The 18,349-nt window shown below is 49.2% G+C and overlaps 1 protein-coding gene across 1 annotated transcript in view; it reads right to left on the bottom strand.

Moving 5' to 3' along the window:
* The window catches only part of LOC147689637 (stAR-related lipid transfer protein 9-like), a 574,886-nt gene that overhangs the window by 18,174 nt on the left and 538,363 nt on the right, over window positions 1-18,349 (bottom strand). Inside the window, exons 28-29 of the mRNA XM_086937097.1 lie at window positions 15,135-15,243; window positions 4,903-5,075 (exon numbers count right to left, since the gene is read on the bottom strand). Coding sequence (XP_086793223.1) covers window positions 4,903-5,075; window positions 15,135-15,243 — 282 coding nt within the window. The remainder of the gene's footprint in view (window positions 1-4,902; window positions 5,076-15,134; window positions 15,244-18,349) is intronic.

The raw sequence follows: 18,349 nt of genomic DNA, 5'->3' as shown, positions 1-18,349 counted from the left end.
CAACAGCTTCCTCTCCGCTACCACTGCTCTGGACGGACCACTACTTAATTACCATGGCCATCTCAATCCCCCCCCAATCTCAGAGCACAGGAAAACGATCCTATGTGCGGAGAAAATGGGACAATCTAACAGCGGACAGACTGTGTCCAGCATTTCGTGCAAACCCCATACCCCTCACCTCAGATGCAAACTCCGATGCTGCTTCTCTGAACTTGTGGATAAGTAAAACAGTGGACTCTATAGCGCCGGCCAGTATTGCATCGTCACGCAGAGAATCTCCCTCTGCACCGTGGTTCACCCCTGAACTCAAGGCCGAAAAAAGTAAATGTAAAAAACTGGAACGCCTTTGGCGAGCTAACTATTGCGACTCAGCCAAATCCAGCTATAAAAAAGCCCTTCATGCTCTACACCTATCCATCAAAAAAGCCAAGAAAAAAAACTTTTTTGAGGCCTCCATCCTACAGGCGGAACAATCAAGCAAAGAAGTATTCAAGATTGTTCAATCCTTCTTCAAGCCCAGAGCTATCGAGACGGATATCATCCCTTCGGTAAGACTCTGCGAATCCATTTCAGACTTTTTTGATACCAAAATTCTAAAAGTCTATGATACTTTTACGGACCCTGAGCCGACATTAATGGATGAGTTGAGACTCTCTGAGTGCCCCACTATCCCTTTAAATCAATTTCAGCCTATTACCCTCTCTGAGGCAGTAAAAGAAATACAAAAATGTAAATCGGGAGGCCCGGACGATCCCTGTCCACCTAAACTGTGGAAACTAATGTCGGAAGCAATTGCAGCTCCCCTCCTACACATATGGAACACGTCCATTGCTACTGGCACGTTTCCGGACTGTTGGAAACAGGCCACACTTCTCCCACTGAAAAAAAAACCCCAAGGCGCACCGGATGATCTGAACAACCTCCGACCCATCTCTCTCCTTGCAGCCCCCGGCAAGATGCTTGAAAAAATAATCCAGCGGCAGCTTAATAAATTTATTGAAGACAGCGGCGCCCTACATGAAACTCAGTCGGGCTTTCGGGCCGGTTTCAGCACCGAGACGGCCCTCATTGAGGTTGCCGAGTCTATCAGGTGGTCCTTAGATTCAGGGGCATCAGCAATGCTGGTGCTCCTGGATCTATCAGCTGCTTTTGATACTGTAGATCACAGCAGACTGCTGACCCGACTTAAGGACATAGGCATTGGAGACAAAGCTCTCAACTGGCTACTCTTCTACCTCACTAATCGCTCCCAGAAAGTGGCCCTGGGCCCCTTCTCTTCTGGACCAAAAAATCTCTGGTGTGGCGTCCCACAGGGGTCGGCACTGAGCCCCCTGCTGTTCAATGTCTATTTGGCCCCGCTCTTCACTTTGATTGCCAAATGGGGGGTCAAGGCAATATCCTATGCGGACGACACGCAATTAGTCTTCCCATACACAGATTCGTCCAAGGAAGCCTTTAGCAAAATCAGGGGCTGTCTGCAAGACGTGGCCAAATGGATGAACACTAACAAACTCAAGATGAACGCGAGCAAAACAGAGGTGCTATTCTTTGGAAACCCCAAACATCCCCCTCCGGATCTGTGGTGGCCAACGGAAATGGGCCCTGCCCCATCTCCCAGCTCCCATGCAAAAAATCTAGGAGTAAAATGGGATGAGAACTTGTCTTTCTTGCCGCATATACAACAGCTCACCGCGGGCTGCCTGCATAAACTCAAAAATTTGCGGAAATTTCTGCCTCTGCTACCAGTCGAGTGCCGGAAAACGGTTGTTCACGCAACAATCACTTCTCGACTCGATTATTCTAATGGCCTCTATCTTGGTCTACCTAAATATGCGGTGCAACGCTTACAAATCGTGCAGAATGCGGCTGCGAGATTAATAAAACGGGTCCCTTTTAGGCAGCACATCTCTCCGCATCTGCACGAGCTGCATTGGCTACCAGTGGCAAGTAGAATTAAGTTCAAAGTGTTGACCCTGGCTTTCAGAGCGCTAAAAGGCACGTGTCCAAATTATCTGAAACTTTGACTTCCCCGCTACCACCAAAAATGTGAGCTGCGCTCAAATTCCCTACTTAAGCTAACTGTACCGCGTGTGAGGAAAGCTAGACTTGGAGGCAGGGCCTTCTCGGCCGGTACGGCGAAACTTTGGAATACCCTGCCCCCTGCCATCCAATCCGCCACGTCAGAAGCAAGCTTTAGGAAACTCCTAAAAACCTGGCTTTTTATGCAATAATCCTGTTCTCCCTCCTGACTACTCACTCTTACTGTGGGACTCGCTAGCGCCGGGACACCTCCCCAGAGGTAGCTGTTCGCGCTCAACAAGTTTCTGTATTATTATTATTATTATTAAGTAATTTCTAGATTTTCACCATTGCCACATCAATAGACATTTATTCTTTGCCGAATCTGATTTTATTAGTGTACTGTAACCTTAAATAAAGACATAGCATTTTGCACAGTATTTGTTGTTTTTTTGAGCCATGTTGCATGAAGGTTTGCACTTGTGCTGCTATAGGTTTAGCCAGAGTTATAACACTTTCTTCTTTTTATGGAGCAGTAATTTTGCACTACTTTTCAGATCTGATTCACAAAGGTAAACGTACACTTTTGTGTAAGTTTATTCTTTTTCGGTATTAACAGACAAACGATTTAATAGCAACTTTACGACTGTGGAGACTCCGCTGTCGGGGCAGAGAACTGCGCACATAATATAAAGATAGTCCTGTATGCTCTCTGCAACCCAGGTGCTTCTCCACATCTCATCCCTCTTGCGCTCACCTGGGTACTTCTCCTGGTTCCATCTTTTCCTCTTCGTGTTTCTTTCCCCCCAAGATCCAACCCTGTCTTGCTGCCCTGTCCCTCCTGCCCTTCTTTTCTTGCTTTCACCTCTCTCCCACCATCTCTGTGTCGTTTCTGCATTCTCCCATCCTTCCTCGTGTTGCTTCTGCCCCCTTTGCTTCCTCCTCCCCTTTGCTTTAAAAAGTAACACTTTTGCGCGTTTTATGTGTACTCGTCTACGCGAGCTGCGAAGCAGTAAGACTGCTGCCTGTGGTTCCCCAGGTGGTTATCAGGCTCTGTTCTGGCCCTCTACTAATCTCTCCGAGACGTATCATGATGATGTTGGTGCTTGATGCACAAAGGGTGGGGTTGGTGGGCTAGGCCTGGACTGGAGGCCCCCCACTCATAGGCTTTGCTGAGCTCTTGTCCCAGAGATATGGAAATATTGTCTGCCTTCAATCTCGTACTTCTCTTGTGGCCTTTTGACAGTGCAGGCGGCTGGAATCCCCTCAGTGCGGGATGCGGCAAACAGGTTTGGTGTACCGTCGGCGACTCTGGAGGCCAAGCAGGCTGGCAGTCCTAGATGGTGTTTATATATGTCAGTAACTGTGGTATTCATCTGATTTAAACCTAGCCAGAGGCAGTGGAGTGCTGCGCAGGAACTCCCTGGAGAATGAGGAGGGGATGGCCAGGCCTAGTTGTACCAAGGATGGAGAGTGAGGTCAGTAAGTCTGTGTGAACTCTTGGCGGTAGAGGGCTTCAGTAGTGCCATTGGTCAAATCTACAGCTCTGCTAGCAGCTGCCCCTCTGGCAGAGGAGGGATTCTGCTTTTTACGTCTCGTCTACAGACAGTTTATAGCTGTCTATTGTTGAAAGAACTATTGTGTACAATACTAAGAGTGGGCTTTGGGGCTGCCCACTGCTCATCACTGCTTGACTTTCTTCTCTGTCTCCTTTGCTTGTTTCTAATACATTGACTTTCCTTCCTCTCCTTGTGTTTGTCCTCTGGGCCATAACTTCCTTACCATCCTTTTGATTTGATGACTTGGATCCTTGCACAGCTGACATCAGGGACTACTTTTTTGTTTTACTTTCAGAACTCCGTGGTAAGGCATGTGTTTTCTTGCTCTTTTCAGGTGTGTTGCTTCTACCTTCAGGTCCCTGCCGACATCTGTGTTGCCACCCCCTGCTGCTCTGTTGCTTCTCCAGATCCTCTCTGTCTCGCTTGGCTTTTTTTTGTTTTAATGTTCAACCTGCCCCAGCTCCTAAATTGCTCCCTCACACCCTCCTGCCTGCCCAATTGTTTGTGCTGAACTAAGGCAGGAGCAGTGGTAACTGGGGAGAAAGGTAGGTGAGTGGAGTACAATCCTGCTTTCGCAATGTTCTTCACAGGACATATGTATTCATGTCATTTCCATGTCTTGCTCTGAGACCTTAGCCTACCATTAAATATGGGCCAATGTATTCTACCAATGCATTTTGCAGGAGAAAGTAATTTTCCATCCGTTGCATTGGCAAAGTGTACTTCATTAACACAGTCACCCTTGCGCCATAATGCAGCAATGCGATAGTGGGGCAATCACATAATAATAATTACAATAACTTGATTACAACAAGGATTGGATATGCCACAAGGTCGCCTTACGGCATTCCAAGGTGAGACCAACTGGCTATTCCAATGTATTCTACCAATGCATTTTGCAGGAGAAGGTAGTTTTCCATCCGTTGCATTGGCAAAGTGTACTTCATTAACACAGTCACCCTTGCGCCATAATGCAGCAATCCGATAGTGGGGCAATCACATAATAATAATTACAATAACTTGATTACAGAGATATAGCTATGTGTTGTGATTGTAAGTATGTTGGTTCTGTCACTGTGTCTATAATAAGCTCTGATGCTCCTTGTGGCATACTTTTCACAAAACCTGAAACAAAAACCTCCCGAAGGACTATCAAATGATATGGTAGAGCATACGTCATGGCATATGAACTGGAGGATAGAGGCAAAATATGATGGCGTAGCAGAACAACAATTCTACAAAGGCAAACGGGGCTTAGGCAGAGATTTGAAGACCTCCACTCTGTTAATTGATCAGGCATACCTTAATATGCTAGATTACTAACCTCTGCTGTGGCATTAGCCAGTGTGTTCTTTGCCAGGTCCCTGTAGGATGTCGATGGGGAAGACGGGCTGGCCTTGAATGAAAGTTCAATGCTGCCGATTGACCGTGGGCTGCTGCAGCCAGACTGCGGAGGGGTCTGATGTCCTCTGCTGTTCCTGCTTGTGGATGAAGCCTCTGGAACATTAAAGCGAACAGTGCACCTTTAGGTCAGCAACTGATACAAACGTAGATTTCATTGTCTTTGCAAATCTATATGTGTGCACAAAAGCAACACAAGAAAAGGGCTGCTGGACCATTCGTTCTCTCCAATTCCATACTTACTAGAGCACTTGCAGCTCATACTTAGCCACTTTCACCAACCCCTTTTAAAAGGAATGTTTCCACTTTGCCTTTTCCTACCCCATAAAGCTGCTTTTTGTAATTAGTGCCATGATATGGTACCAAGAATTTAAAAAAATCTATTTTAAGTGTCCTGCATTTGGAAAGCACAGCTCATTTACCTATGTATTTTATAGTTTTCATTGTTATTGTTTGTTTGTTTTCATATCATCTGTTCACTATCATGTTATCACTTCTGATATAAAGTGCGGTAATGCTTTTGGGGAATGTCTGCGCTATATAAAACTCTCATCAATACAGCCTGCCTGACCCCCTGCTAAAGTCCTCACTCTGCAGCTTGTTTTCCCGATATTGCTGACAAGGCCCTGAAAGGCAGAGGCACATTAAAGCCATAACTTTTGGCACTGCCAATGCTTATTACATAATGTGGTCTAATCTATGCTACCGGCTATATATACTATGACAAGCCTGGCTGTGACATTATAAAGCTTCTGTAACTGTAAGAAGATGCGGGGGCGGAGCTAGCCGGCGTCGATGGCGGACGTGTGAGCTTTCGGCTCCTCGCCTAAGCCCCTAAAATATCCTGATAAACTATCCTACTGAATGCCAATTTAGCTGTGTTCGGTGCCTGGTGACCCCTGGTGCCCCCCCGACCCGGTTGAGTGGCCCGGGGTGACCGAGAGCTGTGGGTAGCGACCCGTACACGGTCGGCGACGGAGAGTGGCGCGGACCAGGCCTGAAGCCGCGACCTGCCCTGCGGAGCGGGCCGCACGACGTCACCTGACGTGCGGCCTCGACATCCAGGGGAGCCGGAGAGTGCAGCACGCTGATACTGGGGCGGCGCACGGTCCGAGTGATCGCTGCGGCTCGCTTGGGAACCCACACGCAGCGATGTTACAACTGCAGGGACACTGCCGCTAGCACGCCCGTCGGGACCGGCACAGTTCTGGGCGGTCGGCGAACTCCGACACAAGACGCACCCCGGAGGTTACACCTGCGCCGCAGCCGCCATTTTTGGCCCGCCAGTGCCAACGTTTCTGTGGAGCGCTACCCTTGCGACACTGCCCGGACGTTTACGGGGTGGTTATCGTGAGACAGAAACCCTCCCTGGTGCTGGATCTTCATCATGGGGAAAAACGATGCAACGCAGGCCAAACTCTCATTTGACCGCCGGAAGCCGAAGGGGTCGGAGCCCCCGGCGGCGGAGGCCTCCCCGAAAGGAGCCACAGCGTCCACGGCCCCTACGGATCTTCGGGATCTGCTGGCAGCGATGGAGAAAGGAATCCAGAACAGCATAGAGGCAGTGGGCTCCAAGATCGACGCTTTATCGTACCGCATGGACCGCATGGCGGAACGAGTAGACAAACACGCGGAGCGCCTCGACATGGCAGAAAGGCGCCTCACGGAGGCGGAGGAGGCACAGACCGAGTGGGACAAAGACCGCCGACAATTCGGCAGGCTGCTCCAAGTGATCCGTGACAAGGCAGAGGACTTGGAAGCGCGCTCCCGCAGATCGAACATTCGCATAACGGGAGTAGCGGAATCGACTCGGACAGGCAAGATGGAGCTCTACGTGGAAAGCCTGCTGAAAACGCTTCTTGGGGAGGAGGCCTTCTCCCCAATGTTCATTGTGGAGAGGGCACATCGTACTTTGGGCCCTCAGCCCCAACCTGGACTGCCACCCCGACCCATCATTGCCAAGCTCCTAAACTACAGGGACAGAGACACGGCCCTGCGGCTGGCTCGGGAAAAAGGACAACTACAGGTGGAAGGCATGAAAATATCATTGTACCCCGACTTCACGGCCAAAGTACAGGAGGAGCGCCGCCAGTTCATTCCGCATAAGAAACAGCTGCGCGAGCTGGGCCTGGACTATGCGATGCTGTACCCGGCCAAATTGAGGATTAACACCGGCGGGAAATCGTACTTCTTCACGGACCCTAAGGAACTACAGAAGTCACTGAAAACTTGGGCCAAAGAACGTAAGGAACACCGGCAGCAGCACGGAGAGGATTCGGGGGAAGCGTCGACCCTGGAGGAACAGGACTGAGACAGTGCACCCGGTTTTTTCTGTACTTAGTTGCAAGTGTCCTTGTTGAGCATGATACTGTGGGTACACTGTGTGTCTCCATATTATGAGCTGCGTCCTTGCCCCAACTGGAGAAATTGGCTGGGAGACGGGTGGAGTACTATCGCAGCGGCTCCTACTGCCTAGTTGCTGTTGGACCAATCTACAAATGCCGGTGAGGCGCTCACTGTGTCGTACTCAGGGACGGGTTGGGGGGCGGGGGGGGGAACTGGGTGAATTCAGTGTGAGGCATTGCAACACGGTGGGGCTAGGAGGGGATGCGGAACTGGAGGAAAAAAGGACTTTTACACCGCTGGTGATTTTTATGTAGTTTCGGCACGCTTTGCCCCTGTGCTTTTGGTTGAGACACTCCCCAGGGAGTTGGGACTTGTATCGCCCGCTACTTTGGGGCGCCTGAGTTGATGGGGACTTGTGAGGGGCTCTGTCTGGCCGGGTTAGGGGTGGTCAGCTGTGGGTGGGGTGGGGACAGGGGGGAGGGTGGTGGGGCTAAAGTTGAGGGGTTGGTTGCTGTTCGGACATTGAAGGGCCTGTGGTTTGCTATGAGTATCTGGCGAATGGTGAGTGCGCGTGAGCGGAGTGTCTGTCTGCTTGTCTTGAGCGATGATGCACTGTTTGAGGGAACGCCACCTCCCGCTGGAGTTAATATGGCGCGTTGTGCTTTACGATGTCTGCTGCTGTAGTGTCTGAACGCCCGCATGCCCAACGCGCGCTGTCCCTGTTGACCTGGAATGTGCGAGGGCTGAATGACCACCGAAAGCTACGGAAGGTAATGAGCTTTCTTACTAGACACCATGTGGATGTGGCCCTGCTGCAAGAGACACACCTGCCCGTCCACAGTAAGATGTTGCAGGCTAGAGGGTTGGCAGGGAATATAGTAGCAGCGGGTTTCACCTCCCACGCCCGTGGCGTGATCACCTGGGTTAACCCCGCCTCGAGATTGAAACTGACCCCGCTCACTGTGGACACTGAGGGTAGATATGTGGTGGCTAGGTGTACGGGGAGGGGGCTGGACCTGCTCTTGGTAAACGTTTATGGCCCTAACCATGATAGTCCGGAGTTCTATGCAGCACTGTCGGCCACATGTAGGTCACACACGCACACCAAGATGCTATGGGGAGGGGACTTCAACTTTGTATTTGACCCTGACAGGGACCGTTCTGCGGGCCCTACTCGAAGACCAGTTGCGTCTGCTGTCTACATGAGAGCGGAAATGACGAAGCTGGACCTGGTGGATGTTTGGCGGGAAAAGCACCCTACGCAGGGCGGGTACACGCATTACTCAGCATATCACAACATACACACTAGGACAGACTACTGGCTCGCCTCCTCCTCGGTGCTGGGCGGCATCAGCTCGTGTGCAGTTCTCCCTCGCACGTTATCGGGTCATTCCCCGGTCCTGATCAGTCTCTCCACCGACAGAAAAGGGATCCCGCCTTATACTTGGCGTTTCCCGCCCTATGCGCTACTAGATGACGCCTTCCGAGGGGAATTGGCGGAAGATATAGAAAGATTCTTCGCCACCAATACTAACTCCGTGGATAGCTTCTTCACTGTGTGGGAGGCCTTCAAAGTCTATATCAGGGGGATGGCCATGTCCAAACACTCCAGCGTCCTACGCTCCATTAGAAGGGACCTCTCCGACTTGGAGAACAAGATGGCGGCCCTAGAAAGGGAGCAGCTGGCGGACCCGGAAGGAGTGGCGGGACGAGAACTAGTGCCCTTGTTAGCGGAATATCACGCGCTTGCGGATAGAGAAGTCCTCTATATGGGAAAGTATGTCACGGCTCGGGCGTATGGGGAGGGGGAGAGGCCGGGGGCCCTGCTGGCCCGTATGGCCAAGGGATCCCGTAAACCGTTAGTGGTAGATGAATTGCAGACCCCGGAGGGCAACCGGGTGGTTGAGGAAGACCAGATACTGGAGACGTTCCGACGCTATTACTCGGAACTGTATCGTTCTAGGGCGGGGGGAGCGGAAACCGAGATTGACGACTATTTAGATTACATCTCGATGCCGTTCCTTAAGAACTCAGACAGGGAATTTCTAATGGCGCCCTTCCATGAGGATGAAATTCTGGATGCCCTGGGTGGCATGCGGTCGGGGAGCGCCCCAGGCTCCAACGGCCTCACGGCTGGCTTTTACAAAGCATTTAAAGACTTATTACTCCCACATCTGATTGCCCTCTTTGACACCGTATGCGAGGAGGGAGAAATGCCGCCCTCAATGCGGGAAGCTCTGCTGGTTACGGTCCCGAAACCAGGGAAGCCCCCGGACCACTGTGGATCGTACCGTCCGCTCAGCTTGCTGAACGTGGACGCGAAGCTCTATGCAAAGGTTCTAGCCAACAGACTCGCGCTGCTGGTCCCGGACCTGGTGGCGCCGGAACAATCGGGCTTCGTACCTAGCAGGAACCTAACCTATAACATCGGGAAGACAAGGTTTTTAGCTCAGTTCTGGATGGGTGCACTGCCAGTTTATACGCATACAATTCTGTTTATTGTGGATATCTTAGGTGCTATTCGGCGAGTGGACCAACCTAAACCACTCCCTAGAGTAGAGACAACTACTGCTAAATACTTTACAATTTGCCGAAGCACTCTCATGTGAGTATACAGATTGTTCGGTAACAATTTACATAAATCTCAACACCAATTATGACAGAAGTACAAGAAATCCAAAAGATGAGTGAATCTTGGAGTCTTTAATGGAGATTACAGCCAGCCGACACGTGTTTCACCGCCTTCGCAATTCATCAGGGCTAGAAGGCCGTATCGACGTCAAAAAAGGTCGCTTAGCTGGTGATATTTCCGACCCAGCCGGGCCCGTGACCTATGAAAGCTGGTTCGAGTGCGTCCAGCAACAGTCTAAAATCTTGTTTATGAATAATAAATCAGGGCGTATTATAATGTACTCGGAGGCGACCCAATATAGTTGTTTACGTATGCGTTTGTTTCATCAGACAAGTACTTTCTTTCTAAGAATTATGGCGGTATCGATGTCGGTTTCAAGATATGAACTGCACGGAGCCGTGTGTTGGCTCTTGCAGCGTGTTCGGCGGGTGCGCCTCCTCCGAGTTCTGAACTCGGAGGAGGCGCACCCGCCGAACACGCTGCAAGAGCCAACACACGGCTCCGTGCAGTTCATATCTTGAAACCGACATCGATACCGCCATAATTCTTAGAAAGAAAGTACTTGTCTGATGAAACAAACGCATACGTAAACAACTATATTGGGTCGCCTCCGAGTACATTATAATACGCCCTGATTTATTATTCATAAACAAGATTTTAGACTGTTGCTGGACGCACTCGAACCAGCTTTCATAGGTCACGGGCCCGGCTGGGTCGGAAATATCACCAGCTAAGCGACCTTTTTTGACGTCGATACGGCCTTCTAGCCCTGATGAATTGCGAAGGCGGTGAAACACGTGTCGGCTGGCTGTAATCTCCATTAAAGACTCCAAGATTCACTCATCTTTTGGATTTCTTGTACTTCTGTCATAATTGGTGTTGAGATTTATGTAAATTGTTACCGAACAATCTGTATACTCACATGAGAGTGCTTCGGCAAATTGTAAACTAACCTATAACATCCGCACAGTGCTGGGAACGATACAGCATGTGAAGCAGGAGAATCCCGCCTTGGCGATATTCCTTGATATGGAGAAGGCGTTCGACTCTGTCGAATGGCCGTTCATGATTAGGGTATTGCGCAAATTGGGGCTGGGAGAACCGTTTTTGCAGAGAATAGGGGCACTCTATCATCACCCTTCGGCCCGCCTGCGCCTCGGCGACAGTGTCTCGGAACCGATACATATCGGTAGAGGTACTCGACAGGGATGCCCCTTGTCCCCCCTGTTGTATGCGCTGGTGGCTGAACCACTAGCGTGTGCCATGCGGGAATACCATAGCCTGGAGGGTGTCAGCTTCCCCACATATAAGATTGGCATCTCGACTTATGCAGACGACACCTTACTGTATGTCCGGGACCCAGTAACCAATCTGTCGCCGATACTCAGGGAAGTGGTCCGCTTTGGGGCGCTGTCGGGACTCAAAGTGAACTGGGACAAGTCCATCGCTTTCCCCCTGACCCCAGTCACGCAGCTGTTTGAGATGGAGTATCCCCTACAGTGGACGGACGACTCGGTGCGATATCTGGGCATCCGTCTCCACACGGATCCTGAGATCCTGATCCGCGACAACTACGGGATCGCATTTACCAAACTGGTGGACGATGTGGACGCCTGGATTAAGCTCCCCCTCTCCTTGTTGGGCAGAATTGCCCTTATGAAGATGATAGTGCTTCCCCGGTTCCTCTTCCTATTTGTCAACATTCCGGTGGTATTGTCGAAATCATTCTTTAAGCGCTTAAACCAAGTCCTAGTCAAGCTCGCCTGGGGCGGAAAGCAACCTCGTGTCAAATGGGCGACACTGATACTCCCGTGTGAAATGGGGGGACTGGGGGCGCCGGACTTGGAGCGCTACTACCGGGTGGCACAGGCGACGCATTTACATTCCTGGATCCACGGAGATGCCCGCATTCCACATCTCATACTAGAGAGGCTGTTCGCAGACCCACTCCCCCTGCCAGCCACAATTTGTCTCCCAACAGACCGAGCACTCGGGCGGATGGACTCGCTTAAGGCGACGAACCATGCATGGCACGCACTGCTGAGAGAACGGGGATGTGCCTTACTGTACTCCCCGCAGATGCCGGTTGCCTGGGCCCTATGGCTAGATCCGCTCAATGAGAGGGGGGTGACAGAGGCCTTGAAAGCCCTCGGCGTGCAAACAATGGAGGACTTGTTCTTGGACGGTACGCTGAAAACCTGGGAACAACTCCCCCCTGTCACCCCGGCCCCGTCGCTGCTGCAGAGGTTCCAATATCACAGGATACGGTCGGCCTGCAGAGAAATACTGGGCCCCGCGCTACGGGAGCCGGAGGAGGTCCCTGAACTGACACATATCATCAAAACGAAAACCCCGGCTAAATTGGTCTCTAAGGTTAACAGGCTTGGACCTTCATATCAGACGTTACCCACTTCGGCTCCTAGGGCGGCGTGGGAAGCGGATCTCCAAACCCCCATCGACGATGCTATGTGGCGCTATTGCTGCGCCAACACCCGCAGGGTCTCGCTTAATGGTAGGCACCGCTTGGTGCACTTCAAATTTCTACAGAGAGTATACTATACCCCGGAGCGACTTCACCGCTACGGCCTACGTGGCTCCCCGGAGTGTGAGCGTTGCAGGACCGGCACTGCTGATTTCTTTCATTTAGCGTGGCTGTGCCCGGGGGTGAGTGCTTTCTGGGAGGAGGTCTTCGCGGAGTTGGAAAAGATTTTAGGGGAGCCGCTGTTGAGGTCCCCATTGCTCGCGCTATTGGGCTTCTCCAACCGCTAGCCCCTGCGTTGCGTAGATTAGTGGATGTAGCGTTGCTGCTGGCCAGAAGGGTGGTGGCAGCGTGCTGGATGCGCGGGCCACTCCCCACCAAGACGAGATGGCTCAGGGATCTCCAATGCTGCTGCACTCAGTCGGAATTGTACAGCGAGCTGCTGCCGCCCAAGAGTAGACCGAAGTCCTTTTGGGATCTCTACAAGGAGTACCAACAGAAGGGGGAGGTGGCCGACAGTGACATGTCGGCAGCCGAGGAACATCAGGATGAGGAGTTAGAGAATGCTATGGAACTGAGGCAATCACCGCAAAGGGGGATTTAATGTTCTTCTGGGGGGTGGTGGGTCCAGGGAGAGGGTAGGCGGTTAACGGGGAGGGTGGGTCGGGCGTGTCATGACTTAGTGGACAGGGCAAGCGGGTGGTGGGTACAGAACATACGCAGTGCATACACGACATCACTCACACAGGAAGCGTCACTAAGACTCCTTCACGGTACTCAATAGCAAACGGGGAGGGCCTGGGGGATGTTTAGGGGTAGTTTAGGTTAGTTTTTCCCTTTTCCACTTTTCCTTTCCTGCCCTTTCCTGGTTCATGAAAGACCGTACTAATATGTCTCCATTAGGTGACTGTCGACTGCCTTGATGCTTAGCTGGGGGCCAACAGTGCACGATAACATTGTAATGTGTTGAATGATGCCATCAATTCACGCCGCCGGGCCTCCGGGATGCCGGCACATAGGCTGTGCATAAGGTTCAGCGGACTTGCCCCCAGGGCTTATGCAGAGTTTTGTGCACTGTACAGTCGAACTGCAATGACAATGTATGCTGACAGTTGGCGACACTCACAATAAAGGTCTTTCAAAAAAAAAAAAAAAAAAAACTGTAAGAAGATGCACCCAGAGGACGGCATACAAGATATTTCTATTAAATCTATGTTTGTCTCTTATTTTATCCATTCAAGCAGAAAATAAAGAAAAGCAGACTGTGCTCATAGAAAGCTAGTTTTAACTACTGCTACTGTCTCTAGCTTGAGAGTGATTTATCAGGCAACAGTAATCCACAGGCCACTTGGATGAACTTCAGAAGAGCTGGGCATGAGAAAAAGGCAGCTCCTACTGTTCCCTTAGTGTAGTGTTGCATGGGGTGAGGAACATATTAATGTCAATTCATTATAGAATCCATCAGTATGGGATATCACGCCTGAACATTCAGATTCTTCATGCAGGGTGTACCTACTTACATGCAAACCCCAACCTGGGATCATTACACATTCTATAACATTACTCAACCAGGCGCCAGACCCGTCTCCATGATGTCACCTACACTGGATGAAAATTCTTACCCATCCTAAAGGAATAAACTATGGCACTTGCATCTGATATATTCCTTTCTGGAACTGCAAATTTTACACAACCTCAAAATTGCCTTTGGTTGGCCTGACACATGCCCCAAAGTGACCTCATGATGGCAACAAAATTCAGCAAATCTGATTCGGAAATTCTGTGGAAATTCTCTGCCAAATGGGATCCCAAATACAATTAAATCTGGCACCAAATTGCTGTCCACTTAGCCTTAAAAGTATTCCGCGCAGAGTTTTAAAAAATGCAATGCGTCCACCCAAAAAGTTGTCAGTCTGGTCCAAAAACGAGTTTATATAGTAATCCATTATATATATATATTAGTTTCCATTTCAACAAATACAGTAAACATTACATTTAGAACAACCACCCACTACCCGTTCTCCCATTGTTAGATGCTAGTCCCCGCTAATGCTGTAAGTCTTATCATGAAGGTATCCTGACCCCATCCAACCTTATTGAAGGAGTGTCTTCTGCGTCTCCACCTCTTAACCCACGTTCATGTCCTACCCACCCCCATATTTCTCAGATTTCCTCATGCACCCTCTCTCTTTGTAGACTTCCTTTTCCATTTGTTGTATATTGTTTCTAATTGGGAATTGCATACTATGAAACTAGACTCAAGAAACCATAAAACTGGCCTCAAGGACATGGGCAAGTTTTCTTTTCACTAAAAATATTTGTTTTATTAAAGTCCCCATCCCATACTTGTGTATCTGGTCAGCATGGCACCATTTGGGGGCACATTCTTAACCAATTAGGAAGAATCCCTTAAGTTCAGGGACTCCAGCACTGTTTACCGCAGCGGGATGGTTGATATGGCAACGGGGAAAGCAACTAAGGTCATGCAGCCTGCTTTGACCGCTCACCTCTGCCTTTTGGAAGCAACGTCATATCCTACTACAGCACATTTCTCTGAAGCCAAGTGAGGTCCCACTGGAAAACAATCTTTAGAGATCCTGGCAGAGCAATAGTTTGGCTACTGTATAAGTATCCAACCCTTTCCCGGTCTTCTGAATAGTTTTATGAGTGCATTTTAGACATAAGCATACTTGCTCACCAGGGTCTCGCTTGTGTGCGGATGTCTCCAGAACGTAAACATCACTGTTTCTCAGGGAAGTGCGACCTCTCAAACCTCTCTTGGAATCATCCATACTTTTAGGAACAACCTGGGAACAAAGTTAAACAGAACAAAATTAGCATATCTCATGTAAAGAATTAATAATACCCCAATGTGATTGCAATCTTTGTATCTACTGCAACGCTTTCTTAGTCGCCAGCACTGTTTCCATGAGACAGTCAGCGGCTCTATGTTGTTTAAAGGTGGACACTCTTGAGTACGTCTCGGTGGCGTAACCAGAAATGCCTGTTTCGCAACAGTTGCTATATGATGACCAAAGATGTGCGGTCCTTGATTTTGTCCCTTTGATTTTCCCCCTTTGATTTTCCTCCTTCCCATTTTCTGGATTAAAGATTTCAAAACACTCCAGGAGTAAAAGATAATTGTAAATGACCAAAGTGTCTCAGAAACTACAAAAGCTATTGAGAACTTCTCGCAGGAAGTATAATGGGTGAGAGACAGGACAATGTTTACTGGGACTGCTCAATCTGCTAAAATGACACTGACTATTCAGAACATTTAGTATGAGTACACTTGTAGGCTGATTTGCAGTAACAAAACGTGTTATTTGAGGCTCTAAATCTGTCCACATCATTGATAAAATAGAGATGAAACTACAAACCATCAATACTGTACTTGTGAGCATCCTTTTATGAAAGAAGAGCAGAGGAAAGCCAAGATACCATATTTTCAGCTACTGATATAAATGGACGAGGGGTCATACTCCATGGTGCGCTCACTACAATGGATGCATGAGAAAGGTGCAAGTCCCATCATTAACACCTCTTTCCCTGTAAAATCAAGATGTCACATCCAACACACTGGTAGTGTCTGTGGAGAGAACTGCGGTATCTTCAACCTTTAACCCTAAATGCCTTAATAACGGATTCAGGGCAAACTGAAACAGAGCCAAACTCTGAAGGGAAGTAAAGTGTCATACTCCTCCCTGCAGCAACTCCTTACCCTATGGATGCTACCTGCCCGAGCCGTCCTTGCAAACGTCATAAGAACATGTCTCAAAAGGAGATCTGGACCTGCATCAACACCACAGCCAAATGGGCACTCCATCTTTGAATGGACTGGCAAGTGCTGGACTTCCCCAATTTGAAGGGATGTGTAGGTCTAAGTTTCATCTTGCCCCAGCGCAGGGGTGGGTACAAGATGCGTGGCATTGTTCCTGATCTCCTGGTTAAAGCTTCCTCGCCCAAGAGCATTAGCTGTCAGTGTTCTTCAGCTGACATGTGCAGAAAAGGTACCAAATGTTATGTCACAGTTAACTAAGTGCATTTGTGACGGGGTCCACTTGAGAAGGGAATTAGCAGCAATAATTTAGAGTACTGTTGAAGCTGGACTCTCAACGGAAGGAACAGGTCAGGTGCGGAACAACTTCAACCTGTGTGCAATAGTGAAATACAAGTCAAAAAGAATATGACTTTCAGAACTGGCAGAAGCTCGTGTTTCAGAGAAACTCCTTGCCTCATAGCTCTTAAAAAGATCCCAAATACCCGACTGATGTTCGGTAGTCGCCTGGCATCAGAAAACCAACTGAGGAGCATCAGACCTGCACACAATGGCCAGGCATGCATTGTCTCATTTTTTTGGTGTGGCCATATTTTTTTTAAAAAGCTCTTGGCTTCCACAATTAGTAAATAAATAAGCATTTACAATGCAATGGTCTCGGCATCATTAAAGGTAGAGCTTTTGGCATTGCTCATGACATTTCTTTTTTTTTTTTTAATCATAAATAAATGGCATTGTCATTTACATTGCCAATAGCTTAATCGTTAAATTAATGGCATTGTTGCTCACATATGCTGGTATTGTTTTTACGTAGATCTCGTGCAGTAAAGGCAAACCAAGGACAGGTGGGTCGGTTAACTGTAATTCGAAGAATATTCCATATGCCATTCCAATACAAAAATTGTCATCTCTGCTACTCCATATTTTGCTTTAAATGGGCTGCTTACTACTTATATTTATAAAGCAGATACACGTGAAGGCATCAGGGTCCCGTTAATTTAGAGCTGCATTTAATAAAATTTGGCAGTGTTCCAGGCGTGCCTCTGGGGCAATACATGGTACGAATGCGCAATACAGATATTTGGTGTGTGCCCGCTCTGTGCACAAAGCAAGTCCGACACTTTACCACTGTAAACGGCCTTGCAGTGTCTCGAGGGCTCCAGTGGCATACATCCACAATAGATGAGAAATCCGTGCCCGAATGTGTTGTGAAGGACCACGGAGCAACTAAGCATCAAAGGGCAATGAGAAATCATCACGTTTGACGACTGACGAGAACATGTTTAAGATTCTACTTGGCTGGAAATCTGCAGCTGATAAAAATGATGTCATGTTTGTGACTCACATCCATAATACGCCGATATGACGTCATGGATGTAAATTGCAGGTTGCCAACCCACTGATGCTTGTGAAATAACACCGACCAATCAGGTGATAACAAGAATGTTGGCAACATATAAAGCCCAATGCTACCGGTTGAAAGAACTACGTTCCAACACGAACAGGGCTTAGGCTGGCGATGCGAAAACACAGCACCTGGTCGCCTTCTCTGTCGTGAGCAGAACCCGACCCTGTTGCTGTCCACAGCCTCGCTCCCTGCCTGCTTCTTGGGTTCAGGGTAGGTGAGTCCCTGAAACGCTTGGTTCCCAGCAGTAAGACACCCTGTCAGAGGTAAACACCTGCAGCAGTCATCCATCTTGGATCTTCGCCCTAATGTTCCACTCAAACATTCCTATGCGGTGCACGGCCCTGCTGTCATATTTATAGTTAAGATGAATACAGGTAAACATACCCGCATACCCTAAGGGCCCCCCTACAACTTTAACGTCTGTGTGCTCCACAGAAAACAGTGACCACTGTGTATGCCATGGCCACGTGAAACAAAACTCTATAAATAAACAGGACACAGTGGAATAACGCTGTGCTTGCCATTAGCCACATCTAGGACAGCTAGCTGCATCAAGCATATGTCCCTCCTATGCATCCTATAGCACTACGGTGCATTCACAGCTGTGGCATAACAATCCAATCCTTACAATGCACGACCTGCAGCAGTTTAACTCTCTCCTCTCTGCCTGTGGCAAACTCCCCTTTCCCTCGACCACAGTTGCAGAAAACTCACTCATCACCGTAAC

The sequence above is a fragment of the Lissotriton vulgaris genome, chromosome 9, assembly GCF_964263255.1.
Source record: "Lissotriton vulgaris chromosome 9, aLisVul1.2, whole genome shotgun sequence".
In the NCBI taxonomy this organism is placed as follows: domain Eukaryota; kingdom Metazoa; phylum Chordata; class Amphibia; order Caudata; family Salamandridae; genus Lissotriton; species Lissotriton vulgaris.
This window is presented reverse-complemented; position numbering and strand designations above follow the sequence as displayed.